The sequence below is a fragment of the Camelina sativa genome, chromosome 11, assembly GCF_000633955.1.
Source record: "Camelina sativa cultivar DH55 chromosome 11, Cs, whole genome shotgun sequence".
Classification (NCBI taxonomy): Eukaryota; Viridiplantae; Streptophyta; class Magnoliopsida; order Brassicales; family Brassicaceae; genus Camelina; species Camelina sativa.
In genome coordinates, this window is record NC_025695.1 from 35999157 (window position 1) to 36015744 (window position 16588).

The following is a 16588-nucleotide window of genomic DNA, read 5'->3' on the forward strand; positions in this document are numbered from 1 at the left end:
CGGTACACATATCAAGTGGGGCCCACAGTGAATCATCACTTGAGTTTTCGAAAAAGGATATATACGATTCCATGGTATATACTAACATATGTTATCATACCAGCACTAATGCACCAGACCCCATCAGAACTCTGCAGTTAAGCGTGCTTGGGCTAGAGTTGTACTAGGACGGGTGGCCTCCCAGGAAGTACTTGTGTTGCATCCCTCCCTCTGTTTTTTTTTCTCGGAAGACTCTATAGTACAAACAGAACGTCGTAACTTTCACACCGCAAAGAACCACGCGAGCCATAATACCTTTCTGGAAAGTCCCAAGAGAGTTTCTGGCAAGACAATGGGTTTTTGTACCATTGAACCATTTTTGAGGACAAATTTTGACGTTTAAAGGCATTTCAGATGTTTTTTTGTGATCCCAACACAATTAGTTGTGTATACAAAACTATGTTTGGACATGGTTATCGCTTGTTTTACGAAGTTAGAAGCACGTCCAAGGTAACTAAACCGATACACATATCAAGTGGGACCCACAGTGAATGATCCCTTGATTTTTCAAAAAGGATATATACGATTGCATGGTATATACTAAATGATGCGATTGTACCAGCACTAATGCACCGGACCCTATCAGAACTCCGCAGATAAGCGTGCTTGGGCGAGAGTAGTACTAGGATGGGTGGCCTCCTGGGAAGTCCTCGTGTTGCATCCCTCNCTTTTTTTTTCTCGCAAGACTCTATAGTACAAGCAGAACGTCGTAACTTTCACACTGTGAAGAACCACACAAGCCATAATACCTTTCTGGAAAGCCCCAAGAGAGTTTCTGGCAAAGCAATGGGTCTTCGTTCCATTGGACTATTTTGGAAGACAAATTTTGACGTTTAAAGGCATTTCGGATGTTTTTTTGTGATCCCGACACAATTAGTTGCGTATACAAAACTATGTTTGGACATGGATATCGCTTGTTTTATAAAGTTGGAAGAACGTCCAAGGTAACTAAACCGGTCCACATATCAAGTGGGACCCACATTGAATGATCCCTTCAGTTTTCGAAAAAGGATATATACGATTGCATGGTATATACTAACGGATGCGATCATGTCAGCACTAATGCATCGTACCCCATTAGAACTCCGCAGTGAAGCATGCTTGGGCGAGAGTAGTACTAGGATGGGTGATCTCCCGGGAAGTCCTCGTGTTGCATCCCTCCCTCTTTTTTTGTTCTCGCAAAACTCTATAGTACAAGCAGAATGTCGTAACTTTCACACCGTGAAGAACCACACGAGCCATAATACCTTTCTAGAAAGCCCCAAGAGAGTTTTTGGCAAGGCATTCGGTCTTCGTTCCATTGGACCATTTTGGGGGACAAATTTTGACGTTTAACCACTTTTTATTCACATCCTTTACATGTATTATTAGCTTGTTTTGTCACTTTCATGTAGTTTAAGGACTGTTTATGCATTAGAGTAGGATTTGCATTGCATTTGCATGCTTTCTTGTGTCAAGGGGATGACCAGCAAAGCATGAAGCACTCGACCATCACCACTGGTGCACTCGACCGTTCGCATCTGAAGCACTCGACCGTATGCGACTCATGGACTCGACCGTGTGATATTCAGAAACTCAACCGTTTGGAAGCAAGGGAATGGACCACTCGACTAAGCCACTCGACCGCTTGTGGTCGAGTACATCGAGCCGACTTTCTATTTTGTCATCTAGCCAAATCAGGGATTCCTTCCCTCACTATATATACTCTTTGTACCCCATGACCACCAACAACACTCTCATTTAGGAAAAAAACACATCAGCAGCCACAAAAACCTTAGTTCTTACCCCTTAAGGGTTTTTAGCTTTTATTTACTGTTTTTCTCAGATTTTAATATCTTTTAAGTCTCATAACTTTCTGGGTATTAAGAATATGAGTTTGCTTCTTTATATTAAGTTGTTGTTAATCATCTCATCTATCTTATCATGCTAGTTTTATCATTTTCTGGGTTGATGTTCAACATCATCATGTTTTGTTCATCTGAGTAGTGAGTTAGGACTCTGGAGATGGATTAGGCTGGTTTAGGGCTGTGATTGTTTAGATTGGTTAAGCTTGTTTGATAATATATCTTTTCTGGGTTAGATGTACTCTAAGCTGTTCTTATATATAAGAGGGTAAGAATAGATCTTAAGCTTCCTTGCATCATACCAATGTTTAGGTTGTTGGATAAAACTAATATTGGAGATTATCATGCTTATCCCAAGAGATTCGTTGTATAAGGTGATTTTTGACAAATAATGGTATGGTTCTTAATGCCTGTTTAGTATGGTTTCACCAATGAGAGTTGGGTTAGGATGTTACTTAAACTTGATCACTTCTGTCATGAGAGTGGATTAGTGAGTCATTAAGATCATTGTCTAGAGATAGCTTATGTTTGATTGAAGTTTGTTAACCAGTTTAGATATCCACAACTTGAACACCAGCCCATGAATCTATCTCTGGAAGCCTACTTTGTTATCTGATTGTTTATTACCACATTTTATCTTGTTTCATTGCTTTCTGTTCCATTTTAAGTTGTTAATATTGTATCTGTTCTTCGTATCCGACAACTAGACCTAGCCACTCTACCTCGCAAACGGTCGAGTGCTTGATCGAGCACCTTCGGATTGCTTTGTTTACATTCCTGTTTCATTGCATTTCTCATTGCTTATTTCCTGCTTTAGTTCAATTTACATTCAGCATTGTTTACATTTGTCAAAGCTATTTACTTTCTGCATTTACATTTCTGTCATCAACATTGTTAGTACAAAAACCATTTTCATATTTGGCTTGACTTGAGTCTCTGTTTACATCTTGATTGCATGCAACACACACTTTATGGATTGACATCCTTTATGCTACAACTACATAAGGGTATTGAAACACCCTGCATCCCATTCTGATCATCTCTGCTTATGTCTTTGATTGCATCATTCATTCATTGCATAAGTTAAGATAGAGACCTCAAAAAAACTACGTGTTTCAATTGGCGTCGTTGCCATTAGTGTGTTTATTTGTGTCATTTGAGATTAACAATTGTTCACCACTGCCAAGTTCTTGTTTTGGGTGGTTGTTTTGAGTTTCAGGTATCCACTCGAGCAAGCACTCGATCGTAAGCCTTTCAACCTAGTGATCGAGTACAGACACCGAGTTAAAGTCAGTCGACCAGCAGCTCGAGCCAGCACTAGATCGTGTGTCAGTCCGAGCAGGTAATCAAGTTGGTTGATGCAAACAAGCTCTAAAGGAAACCAGAACCTACATAAGTACATTGATCATATAAACCGCCAACCAAGGGACTTGAGGCAGCAGAAAACCAGGATCCTTCAAGAACAGGAAGACCAGTTGCTGATGGATCCACCAATGCACCAAAATCAAAGGCCAAGGCATAGTACCTCATGTAGTTGCCAACAACAATTTCGAAATAAAAAGTGGGCTAATCACTATGATACAGTCCAATAAATTCCATGGATTGCCAATGGAGGATCCTTTGGATCATCTAGATGAATTTGACAGGCTTTGTGGCCTCACAAAAATCAATGGTGTGAGTGAGGATAGCTTCAAGCTCGGGTTGTTTCCATTCTTTCTAGGAGACAAAGCTCATCTATGAGAGAAGACACTTCCAACAGGTTCTATAACTACATGGGATGGATGTAAGAAGGCTTTCTTGGCTAAATTCTTCTCAAATGCCAGAACAACCAGATTGAGGAATGAGATTGCAGGCTTTGCACAGAAGAACAATGAGAACTTTTGTGAGGCTTGGGAGAGGTTCTAGGGCTACCAAACACAGTGTCCACACCATGGGTTCAGTAATGAGTCACTGCTCAGCACACTGTACAGAGGAGTTCTGCCCAAGATAAGGATGTTGTTAGACACATTATCAAATGGAAACTTCCTCAACAAGCATGTAGATGAAGGCTGGGAACTAGTGGAGAACTTGGCTCAATCTGATGGGAACTACAATGAGGACTATGATAGAACAGTAAGGTTTGTTGATTTTGCGCCAGATGAGAAGTATAAGAAGGACTTAAAGATTGTTAATGACAAGTTAGACAAGATTCTGCTTAGTCAACAGAAGAACATTCACTATCTTGGTGAGGAAGATACAACAATTCAAGATGGGGAGAATGAAGTAGCTGGGCTGTGTTATGTGCAGAACCAAGGTGGTTTCAAGTCCTACAACCAGTTCAAGCCAAACAATCTGTCTTATAGGAGTACAAATGTGGCAAACCCACAAGACCAAGTCTATCCACCACAACAAGCACAACAGCAGCACAATTATGTGCCTACACAACAGAACCAAGGTTACCAGGGTCAAATGTGTTCCCCAGCAGGGTTTCAGACTGTCAAATTCATGCAAATGATCCAATGGATCCTCCATTGGCAATCCATGGAATTTCTTGGAATGTATCATAGTGATTAGCCCACTTTTAATTTTGAAATTATTGTTGGCAACTGCAGGAGGTACTATTCCAGCTCTTTGTGTATGTGTATTGGGAGCATCTCCTGCTCCAATCTGTCTTAGCCTTTGATTCCGGTGCATTGGTGGATCCATCAGCAACTGTTCTTCATGTTCTTGAAGGATCCTGGTTTTATGCTGCCTCAAGTCCCTTGGTAGGCGGTTTATATGCTCAATGTACTTCTCTAGGTTCTGATTTCCTTTGGATCTTGTCTGCATCAACCAACTCGATCACCTGCTCGGATTGACACACGATCGACTGCTGGCTCGAGCTACTGGTCGACTGACTGAAACTCGGTGTTGGTACTCGATCACTGAATTGAAAGGCACACGATCGAGTGGTAGCTCGAGTAGATACCTGAAACTCAAAACAACCAACCAAAATAAGAACTTGACAGTGGTGAAAAATTAGTAATAGAACTTAATCTTGAATCTTTGTTAATCTCAAATAACACAAATAAACACACTAATGGCAACAGCGCTAATTGAAACACTTGTTATCTTCTGTTGTGTTCTTATGCAATGAATGATGCAAGTTCAAACAAACAGACATAAGTATGGATGATCAGAAGATATGCAGGGTGTTTAAATACCCTTATGTAGTTGTAGCATAAAGGATGTCAATCCATAAAGTGTGTGTTGCATGCAATCAAGATGTAACAGTGACTCAAGTTAAGCCAAATATGAAAATGGTTTTTATACTAACAATCCTAATGACAGAAATGTAAATGCAGAAAGTAGAATAGTGCTGAATGTTAATTAAACAAGTGCAAGAACTAAACAAATGCAATGAAACAAAACTATAGAGGTGCAGAAAGTAGACTAAATGAAACAGAAAGTAAATAAAAGAACCTGAAGGTGCTCGATCAAGCACTCGACCGTGTGTCTGGTCGAGTGGTTTGGTCGAGTTGAGCAATACGAGTAAAAGATGCAATCTTGAGAAATTTAAACAGAACAGAATGCAATGAAACAAGATAACATGCGGTAATAAACAATCAAATGACAAAGAAGGCTTCCAGAGATGGATTCATGGGCTGGTGTTCAAGCTGTGGCAATCTAAACTGGTTAACAAAGCTCAATCAAATATGAGCTATCTCTAGACAATAATCTTAATGACTCACTAATCCACTCTCATGACAGAAGTGATCAAGTTTAAGTAACATCCTAACCCAACTCTCATTGGTGAACCACACTAAACAGGCATTATGGACCAGACCATTACTTGTCAAAAATCACCCTATATAACCAATCTCTTGGGATAATCATGATAATCTCCAGTATTAGCTTTATCTAACAACCTAAACATTGGTATGATGCAAGGAAGCTTAAGATATGGGCTTACCCTCTCAGATATAAGAACAGCTTAGAGCACATCTAACCCAGAAGAGATATGTAAACAATCAAGCTTAACCAATCTAAACAACCGCAGCCTTAAAATAGCCTAATCCATCTCCAAAATCCTAACTCACTACTCAGATGAACAAAACATGATGATGATGAACATAAAACCAGAAAATGATGAAACTAGCATGATAAGATAGATGAGATGATGAACAACAACTTATTATAAAGAAGCAAACTCAGATTCTCAATACCCAGAAAGTTATGAGACTTACAAGATATTAAAATCTGAGAAAAACAGTAAATAAAAGTGGCAAATGATATTAAAAAGCTAAAAACCCTTAAGGGGTAAGAACTAAGGTTTTTTTGGTGTCTATAGGTACTTTTTTGCCTAAAGAGGGTCTCCTGGCGGCCATGGGGTACAAGGGGTATATATAGTGAGGGAAGGAAGCCCTGATTTGGCTAGCTGGCAAAATAGAAATTCGGCTCGATGTACTCGACCACAAGCGGTCGAGTGGCCTAGGTCGAGTGGTCCATCCTTCTACTCCCCTCTGGTTAAGTCCCTGAGTAGCACACGGTCGAGTGCTTCAGTAGCACACGGTCGAGTGCTTCAGTAGCACACGGTCGAGTGCACAAGTAGTGGTGGTCGAGTGCTTCATGCTTTGTTGGTCTTCTCCTTGATTCCACTCCTATATGCTTCAATGGTTGCACTCCTCTCATCCCAGATGCTATTTCCATGCTTCTTGAGTCCAATTCACGTGTTTAAACAAGAAACAATGCAAATACAATGCAAATCCTACTCTAATGCACAAACAGCCCTTAAACTATATGAAAGTAACAAAACAAGCTAATAAAACATGTAAAAGATGTGAATAAACAGTGGTTAAACAAGGTAAAATATATACATATCAGTTAGGCTATATACAATGCAAAACATGAATAAAAAGATGTCTAAGATAGTGTAAAATAGAGAGTTATCACGAGTTAAGTTAAACGCTTGTTTTCTTGCGTTTTTTTGTTGGGAAAAAAGTAGGAGTCGAGTATAAAAGGATACTTCGACATCCTTGGCCGAGTTTTGCCGTTTTTGAGAGAAAATAAGAGAGAAAGTGTTCTTGAGCGTGCTTAGGAGTTTTTGGGAGGTTTCTAGCTGTTCTTGAGAGATCTGAAGTTGGGAAGGTGTTAGAAGCTAGCAGGGAAGCTGTTCTTCGTGGTTAGTCGGTCAGAATCTTCTTTTGCAAAGTTGAGTGCATGACCATGGCTGATCTTAGCTTGAGATTCTCTGATTTTCGTGTTTCTGTGTTATGTGGTTGATTGCTTGTTTTGTTGGAGTGGTTTTGTGGTCTTTGAGGCCTTGTGAGAGTCCTTTGTGGTTTTGGATCGAGTTTGATGTGTGTAGGAACGGAGATCTGGTGAGGAGCTACAAGGAGAACAATGCTCGACATCTGGGTTGATTGATACCTTTAAGGAGAACAATGCTCGACATCTAGGTCGATCGATACACGTAGTGCATCGATCGAGACAGTGCAAGGACAGCTCGATAAAACCTACGAGCATCTATCGATACCATGTGGAGGTGTCGATCGATGCAATTAGGTATTTTTCAAATGTCGAGCATGCATCGGTCGACGCAGAGTTGGTGTCTGATATCTTGTGTTTTTATGTGATTTTAAAGCTTAATTCTTCATTGTTTTGTGCATATTCATGAGCATTTAGGTTGTTTAGGTTGTATTTTGCATCAAGTTTGGTATCTCAGGTGTTGGAGTAGATATGTACAAAGAAAGTGTGATTTGGAGCCAAATAAGTCAAGATTTAGCAATATAATGGAAGACACACATTTGGATGCACACAAGATGATTGATGATTCGGAACCAATCTGCAGTCCCTCAAAGATCGACTCGTATGAAGACATTTCCTTGGGATTTAGCTCCATAGTCCTTCAACACATTTATTGGCAATTGAGTAAGCTTTACAATGGAGGTGATTTCAGGCCAATCGGATGTGTGTGTAAAGAGTTATACCTGTTTTAGTGAACGTATATACAGCCAGAGTGAAGACTGGAGCCACAAGACAAAACGATCGACCATTTGGTCGATCGTGTGATCGATCAGCTCATCCCCAGACTTGAGCGGACTTCAGACTTCAATAATCGACCATTTGGTCGATCATAGGGTCGATCAACTTGTGCTGGACTTGACCAGACTTCCGATACTTGACCGATCGACCAAGCAATCAACCAATGGTCGATCAAATGTTATTTTTGAAACCAAAACCCGGTTTGTTCTGGTTTTCTCTGATTTTTTTTATTCCAATCCGGTTTGTCCCGGTTTAGTTTCCTATTTTCTTATAAATACACTAACTTCTCATTAGGAGAGATCATCTTTTGTTTAGCAATTTTAAGGGATTTTAAGTTTTGCTTTTCTGGGTTTATTGAATCTGTTGTTGAATTTGAAGTTTTAATAGTAATCTCTTTTTTATTTTTCCTATTCTACAATCTCTAATTATGATTTCACAAAGATCAAACCTCTACCTTTGTGTGATCATAACTATGAGTGAGTTGATCTTTTAGGACTTTGGGCTTGGTAGATTAGGGAGATAGATGATTGATCTTTGATTTCTAGGGGTTTATTTATGTGTTTCCAATCTTGTTTAGTGTTAATAATGCTAGATAGCCTTGATCAAGCTTGAATCTAGACATTAGGATTTCCATGCCCATAAGGTGTTTGTTGAAATTCCTGAACCAAACTTTTCCAGAGCTTTGCATTCCTAGCCAATGGAAATTGATGATTAGGGTGCTTAGTGGTATTTAGAGTTGATATTAATGCATGCTTACCTTGTGATTGCCTTTGGAAATTGTTGATTATCACTTGATTAGCATAGGATCTTTATCATGGAAGTGAATTGATTTACATAAGTGTTCTTAGCCTAAGGATTGTTTGCTTAGACATCTAGGATTGATTAGCTATCTCCCAAGTCATTAACCTTGCCCAAGGTCCATGATGTTCATATATTTTACCTTGTTTTCCCTTAGTTTATTCACAACTTTTGCATCTTTTGCTATCCATTTAGGCCATTATTGTGTAGCTTTAGGACTAATCATGCATTAGAGTATAGTTGCATTGCATTTGCATCTTTTCATGCATAAACAGGTGATTTTGGAGCTTAAGGAGCATGGAAGCAATGCTGAGGAGAAGTGAAGCAATCCTGAGGAGAAAACAAGAGAGTTAAGGCTGTAGAATCAAGGTCCGGAGTCCAACTCGACCGCACCACTCGACCACCACTCGACCGTGTGCTGAGGAGGACTCGACCGAGTGGAGAATGCACGAGAGAAGCCAGCTCGACCAGCCACTCGACCGAGCACTGGTCGAGTTGACCGAGCCGTTGACTACTTTGACTTTTTGTATTTTTAGGGCTTCCACCTCACCTCCTATATAAGGCCCTTGTACCTGCAGCCACCAAAGAGTCCAGCTTTTTAGAGAGTCTAAAACCTAGTTTTTACCTTTTTTAGATATTATTCCTTTTGCACTTTTTTTTTATTTTTAGATCTTGTACTTGTTTGAGAGAGAAAGACTAGATTCTTATATTTTGTTTGTTTCATAACTTTCAAAGTATTAAGATTTCGAGTTTTATTCCTTCATCAATATTGTAGATCTCTGTTTCATCTTTCTAATGATGCAAGTTTCATTATTTTCTGGGTTTTTGACATATTTCACCATGTGTTCTTGTGAGTAGTTTGTTTAGGACCTTGAGGATGGGTTAGGCTGGGTTGATCTTGTGGTTTGTTTGATTTGGTCAAGCTTGATTGTTGTAGATCTCTTCTAGGCTAGATGATCTTAATGCTGATCCTATATCTGAGAAGGTAGGGTTTGATTTCAAGCATCTTAGCATCACACCAATGTCTAAGGAGCATAGATAAGGCTAGATCTAGAGCTTACCATTAGGCTTGCTAAGAGATTAGAAGTCTTGTTTGGTTTGAGATGTATTGCTTAATGCCTGCTTGTGTAGATTCTTTTCTTTGTGAGAACAAGTCTAGAAATGCATAGGTTTGATTGTTTCTTGCCATGAGAGTGGATTAAACATGTCTTAGAATAGTATGTCTAGAGATCAGCTCAAAGTTTGCTTGAGATTTGTTGACCAAGTTAGATAACCACAATGATTAGCTCAGCCCATGAATCCCTCCTCAAGGCCTTCTTTGTTTATTGAAATCTTAGTCTAAATATCATTGCTTGCTTGTTGTTTGATTAGTTTTAGCATTGCTCTGTTTTTCTTGTGTTGCTCTGTTTTCACGTTTAAGTCTAGCTCGACCACGTACTCGACCTACACTCGGTCGAGTGCTGCTCGAGTTCATCCCCAGAACTTGTGTTTTTGATTTGTGATTGTCTTGTTTCATTCCTGTTTCATTTCCATTGCATTCACGTAGTTTCCTGTTCATTACTTGTCTTGCATTAGTTCATTAGCATAGTGTCTATCTCTGTTCTAGTTTCATTATAGCTTTAATTTGTCTGTTCTGTTTGCATTTAGTATCTTGTTCTAGTTGTTTTTACTTTCTGCATTTCATATCTCATTTTAGGATTGTTAGTGACAAACAATCTTTACAATTGGCTTGACTTAGACTCATATGCACATCTTAATTGTTCACAATCACTCAGATAGGATTGACACCTCTTATACTGCAACTGCATAAGGGGAATTGAAACACCCTGACTTCTATTCATTCCATACATCATCATTCCATACATCTTTCTTTCACCACACCACAAAGAAAGTCAGTTTCAATTTGGCGCCGTTGCCCATTTGAGTGTGTTTTGTGATATTTAGGATCATTATTAGTCTAAGATTAAGTTCGTTTAAACACTTATGAAGTTACTGAACTCGAATCTTCCTTTGCTTGGCTGTTTTGTGTTTCAGGTACCCACTCGACCACCTACTCGACCACCACTCGACCGAGCTGTGATCGAGCACTTGATCGAGCCAGAAGCCGGATCCAATTAGCCATTACTTCCCAGTCGACTCGACCACCCACTCGAGCCTGCGCTCGACCGTGTACCTGTTCGAGTCTGTAGTAGAGTTTGTTGATGCACACAAGGTCAAAAGGCAAAGATAGTCTTCAACAGCCTATTGACAACATCCACAGGCTACAAAAGGGTTTGAGACATAAGCAAGGAAGAGTAGTTCAACAACAACAAGGTCAAGACATCATGGAGCAACAAGCTATCCATGAACAAAGACCAAGGCACATTGGTGCAGGAGATGCACCCAATACCCACAACCAAAGGGCTGGAATTGTGCCACCTTCAGTAGCAAACAATAACTTTGAGATCAAGAGTGGATTGATCTCAATGATACAAGCCAACAAATTTCATGGGTTGCCAATGGAGGATCCACTAGATCACCTTGATGAGTTTGACAGAATATGTGGACTCACAAAGATCAATGGAGTGAGTGAAGATGGATTCAAATTAAGGCTCTTCCCATTTTCTCTTGGAGACAAAGCTCACCTTTGGGAGAAGACTCTTCCTACTGGAGCTATCACCACATGGGATGCATGCAAGAAAGCTTTTCTGGCCAAGTTCTTCTCCAATGCAAGGACTGCTAGGTTGAGGAATGAAATTTCTGGGTTTGCTCAAAGGAATAATGAGAGCTTTTGTGAAGCTTGGGAGAGGTTTAAAGGATTCCAGACTCAGTGTCCTCACCATGGCTTCAGCAATGAGTCACTTCTAAGCACCTTGTATAGAGGAGTGCTTCCCAAGATAAGAATGCTTCTTGATACAGCCTCTAATGGAAATTTCCTCAACAAGAATGTGGAAGAAGGATGGGAATTAGTTGAGAATCTTGCTCAATCTGATGGCAATTATAATGAGGATTATGATAGGACCATAAGGAGCTCCTCAACTGATCAAGAGGACAAGTATAAGAAGGATTTGAAGATGGTCAATGAGAAGCTTGACAAGATACTCCTCAGCCAGTCCAAGTCTATTCACTTCATTGGTGAAGAAGAAGCTCCAGTTCAAGAGGGGGAGCCTGAATTTGCTGAGTTGTGCTACATGCAAAACCAGGGAGGATTCAAAGGCTACAACCAAGGAGGTTTCAAAAACAACAATCTCTCTTATAGGAGCACCAATGTGGCCAATCCTCAAGACCAAGTCTATCCACCTCAGCAGCCTCAAAAACAGCAACAATACTACATCCCCAAGCAACAACACCAAGTGTTCCAGCCCCAATTGTGTCCCCAACCAGGGTTTCAGACTAACCAAGGCCAGGACCAAGACTTAAGAGCAATGATGCAACAGTTGTTGATTGGGCAAACACAAGGCAAGATTGAGACAACAAACAGGATTGCTGAGTTGAACAAGAGGATAGATGATATTTACAGTGAACTTCATGCCAAGTATGACACTCTGACATCCAGGATTGTGACTATGGAGAACCACCAAGCTTCTGCCTCAAAGAATGACCATCACAAGGGCACAGCCATTGTACAAACTATTGAATTTGCCAATGCTATCAATCTTCGCAGTGGAAGAGTCTTACCAACACGGCTAGGAGCACATCCCAACACTGAGGACAGTGGAATTCAGGAAGGGGAGGGTTTCCAACAGGAAGAAACTCAGGATGAACACACCATTGAATTCGACGTACCACTCGACCACTCACTCGACCGAGTAGGTGGTCGAGTACCCGATCGAGCTGATTCTCAGGAGAAAATCAATCCAGTCACCTCCAAAGAAAAAGAAGTCTGGTTCATTCCTCCTCCTTAGAAGCCTCCACTACCTTTCCCAAGAAGATTTAAGAAACAGATGGTTGAAAAGTACAAGGCATTGTTTAACAAACAAGTTAGAGAGATTGAGCTTAGGATGCCTCTAATAGATGCCTTTGTGATGATTCCTCCTTACCAAAAATTCTTGAAAGATGCTGTGATGGAAAGGATCAAGGAAGTTCAAGGAATGGTGATTCTCAGCCATGAGTGTAGTGCCATAATCCAAAAGCAAGTGAACCCTCAAAAGCTAAGAGATCCTGGTTCCTTTACTCTACCTTGCTCTATAGGGCCCTTAACCTTCAATAGATGCCTTTGTGATTTGGGAGCCTCAGTAAGCCTAATGCCTCTATCAGTTGCTAAGCGCCTAGGGTTTACAAGGTATAAGCCATGCAACATCTCCCTAATCCTAGCTGATAGATCAATAAGATTACCACATGGTGTTTTGGAAGATCTACCAGTTAGAGTTGGAGCAGTGGAAGTCCCAACAGACTTTGTAGTCTTGGAAATGGATGAAGAACCAAAAGATCTTTTGATCTTGGGGAGACCTTTCCTAGCTACAGCAGGAGCAATAATTGATGTGAGACAAGGGAAGATTGATCTCAACTTGGGAGAAGACCTCAAAATGACATTTGACATTGTAGAGGCTATGAAGAAACCAACAATTGGAGGACAAGTCTTTTGGGTTGAAGAGTTGGACAACTTATCAGGAGAATTGATGGAAGAGCTAGCAGAACAAGATCACCTTAGAACTGTTTTGACCAAAAGTGGAGAGGAAGGGTTTATCCATGAAGAAACTAAGGCCTATGAAGATATATTGGACTCCTGTGAAGAATCACACCATCCAGAGGTTTTTGAGGGGTTACCAGCATTAAGAGAGGAAGTTTGGGCAGTTCAAACAGCAGATACGGATAGCTCGACCACCCACTCGAGCACACACTCGGCCGAGCGCCAACACTACTCGACCGAGTGCACTGCCGAATCCCACACAGACGACTGGTCTGAACTGAACGCACCAAAAGTAGAGCTAAAACCTCTCCCTTCTGGGCTAAGGTACGTCTTTTTAGGTGAGAACTCTACTTATCCTGTGATAGTAAATGCTAACTTGAGTAGGAAAGAGCTTGATTTGCTAGTTGTTGAGCTAAGGAAGTTTAGAAAAGCTATTGGTTATACTTTGGATGACATTAAAGGAATTTCACCTAGTCTTTGCATGCATAGAATCCACCTTGAAAATGAATCCTACTCTAGTATTGAACCTCAAAGAAGGCTTAATCCCAACCTAAAGGAAGTAGTCAAAAAAGAGATTCTAAAATTGCTTGGAGCTGGTGTGATCTATCCTATTTCTGATAGTACTTGGGTCTCACCAGTCCACTGTGTCCCTAAAAAAGGAGGAATCACTGTAGTAAAGAATGATCGTGATGAGTTAATTCCCACTAGAACCATAACAGGACATAGAATGTGCATTGACTATAGGAAGCTTAATTCTGCTACTAGGAAAGATCATTTTTCTCTTCCATTTATTGATCAAATGTTGGAAAGATTAGCCAATCATACTCATTACTGTTTCTTGGATGGATATTCTGGATTTTTCCAAATTCCTATTCATCCCAATGATCAAGAGAAGACAACATTCACATGTCCATATGGTACCTTTGCATATAGGAGGATGCCATTTGGATTATGTAATGCTCCAGCTACCTTTCAAAGGTGCATGATGTCAATCTTCTCTGATCTTATTGAGGATGTGGTTGAAGTTTTTATGGATGACTTCTCTGTCTATGGAGATTCCTTTTCTTCTTGTCTTACTAATCTATGCAGAGTTTTAAAGAGATGTGAGGAGACAAATCTAGTCCTAAATTGGGAAAAATGTCACTTCATGGTTGAAGAAGGGATAGTTCTTGGTCATAAGATTTCAGAGAAGGGTATTGAGGTTGACAAAGCAAAAATTGAAGTCATGGTTCAACTTCAACCACCAAAAACAGTCAAGGACATAAGAAGCTTTCTTGGTCATGCTGGATTTTATAGAAGGTTCATCAAGGATTTCTCAAAGATAGCTAGGCCATTGACAAGGTTGCTTTGCAAGGAGACTGAGTTCAACTTTGATGAAGATTGTTTGAAGGCTTTCAAGGAGATCAAGGCTGCTCTAATATCAGCCCCAATAGTCCAAGCTCCAAACTGGGATCTTCCATTTGAGATTATGTGTGATGCTTCAGATTTTGCAGTAGGAGCAGTTCTGGGACAGAAGAAAGATAAGAAGCTGCATGTTATTCACTATGCAAGCAGGACCTTGGATGAAACTCAAGGAAGATATTCAACAACAGAGAAAGAGCTTCTAGCAGTGGTCTTTGCCTTTGAAAATTTCAAAAGCTACTTAGTAGGGTCCAAAGTAATTGTGTACACCGATCATGCTGCTTTGAGGCACATCTACTCAAAGAAGGACACAAAACCAAGGTTGTTAAGATGGATTCTGCTTCTCCAAGAGTTTGACATGGAAATAGTTGATAAAAAAGGGATAGAGAATGGAGTAGCTGATCATTTGTCCAGAATGAGGATAGAGGAGGAGATTCCAATCGATGATTCAATGCCTGAGGAGAAGCTGATGCAGATAGGGACAACTCGGCCTCCAACTCGACCGCCTACTCGAGCATGCACTCGATCGAGTATGTTTGGGCACACGATCGAGCAGGATGAGATGGAGGAGTGGATGGCACTTGAAAGTGAAGATCTACCTTGGTATGCTGACATAGTCAATTACAAGGTGTGTGAAGAAGTCCCAGCAGATATGGACCCTTATAAGAAGAAAAAGCTCCTCAAGGACATCAATGGGTATTATTGGGATGAACCTTACTTATACAAAAAGGGATCAGATGGGTTGTTTAGAAGGTGCATATCAGAAAATGAAGTTGAAAGAGTGCTAGGGCATTGTCATGGTTCTACTTATGGAGGCCATTTTGCAACTTTCAAGACTGCCCAGAAAGTCTTACAAGCTGGTCTATGGTGGCCTACACTATTCAAAGACACTCACAAGTTCATCACAAAGTGTGATGCTTGCCAAAGAATGGGAAATATCACAAGAAGGAATGAAATGCCCCAAAACCCAATTCTGGAAGTTGAGATATTTGATGTGTGGGGAATTGATTTCATGGGACCTTTTAATCCTCCTTCAAATGGGAATGTCTACATATTAGTGGCAGTGGACTATGTCTCCAAGTGGGTAGAGGCTATTGCCAGCCCTACTAATGATCACAAAGTGGTACTTAAACTTTTTAAGACCATAATCTTCCCAAGGTATGGAATTCCAAGAGCTGTGATTAGTGATGGAGGAACACACTTCATCAACAAGATCTTTGAAGGAATGCTAAGGAAGTATGGAGTCAAACACAAGGTGTCTACAGCCTACCACCCCCAAACAAGTGGACAAGTTGAAGTGTCAAACAAACAAATCAAGGCCATTCTATCAAGAATAGTAGGAGCAACAAGAAAGGATTGGTCTAGTAAACTTGATGAAACACTTTGGGCCTATAGAACAGCTTTCAAGACACCTATAGGAAGAACCCCATTCCAACTGGTCTATGGCAAGTCTTGCCATCTCCCAGTTGAAGTTGAGTACAAAGCCCTATGGGCAATCAAACTTTTGAACTTGGATCTAGAAACAGCACAAGCTAAGAGAAGCCTTGAATTGCATGAGCTTGAGGAAATCAGATTGGAAGCTTATGAAAACTCCAAAATCTACAAGGAAAGAACTAAAGCCTTCCATGATAAGAAGATTCTCATCAAAGACTTACAGGCTGGAGACCAAGCTTTGCTTTACAATTCAAGACTCAAGTTATTCCCTGGGAAGTTGAAAAGTAGATGGGGAGGCCCTTTTAAGATAAAGGAGATCCTACCATATGGGGCTGTCACACTTCTCAACAAGGATGGTAGTGAGTTCACAGTCAATGGTCAGAGAGTTAAGAAGTATTTGGGAGAAAAGGAAACACCTGAGAAGTTCACAATGCTTCTCCAAGATGCTCCACAAGCCTAA

General features: G+C 40.4%; 1 protein-coding gene across 1 annotated transcript; it reads left to right on the forward strand.

The window, feature by feature from the left end:
- On the forward strand, positions 3814 to 16588 carry LOC109127402. The gene is made up of 8 exons (XM_019232039.1): positions 3814 to 3847; positions 4021 to 4358; positions 4475 to 4602; positions 13333 to 13854; positions 13948 to 15183; positions 15283 to 15369; positions 15853 to 15949; positions 16352 to 16588. Exons 1-8 carry the CDS (start codon positions 3814 to 3816, stop codon positions 16586 to 16588), a joined length of 2679 nt encoding a protein of 892 aa, XP_019087584.1.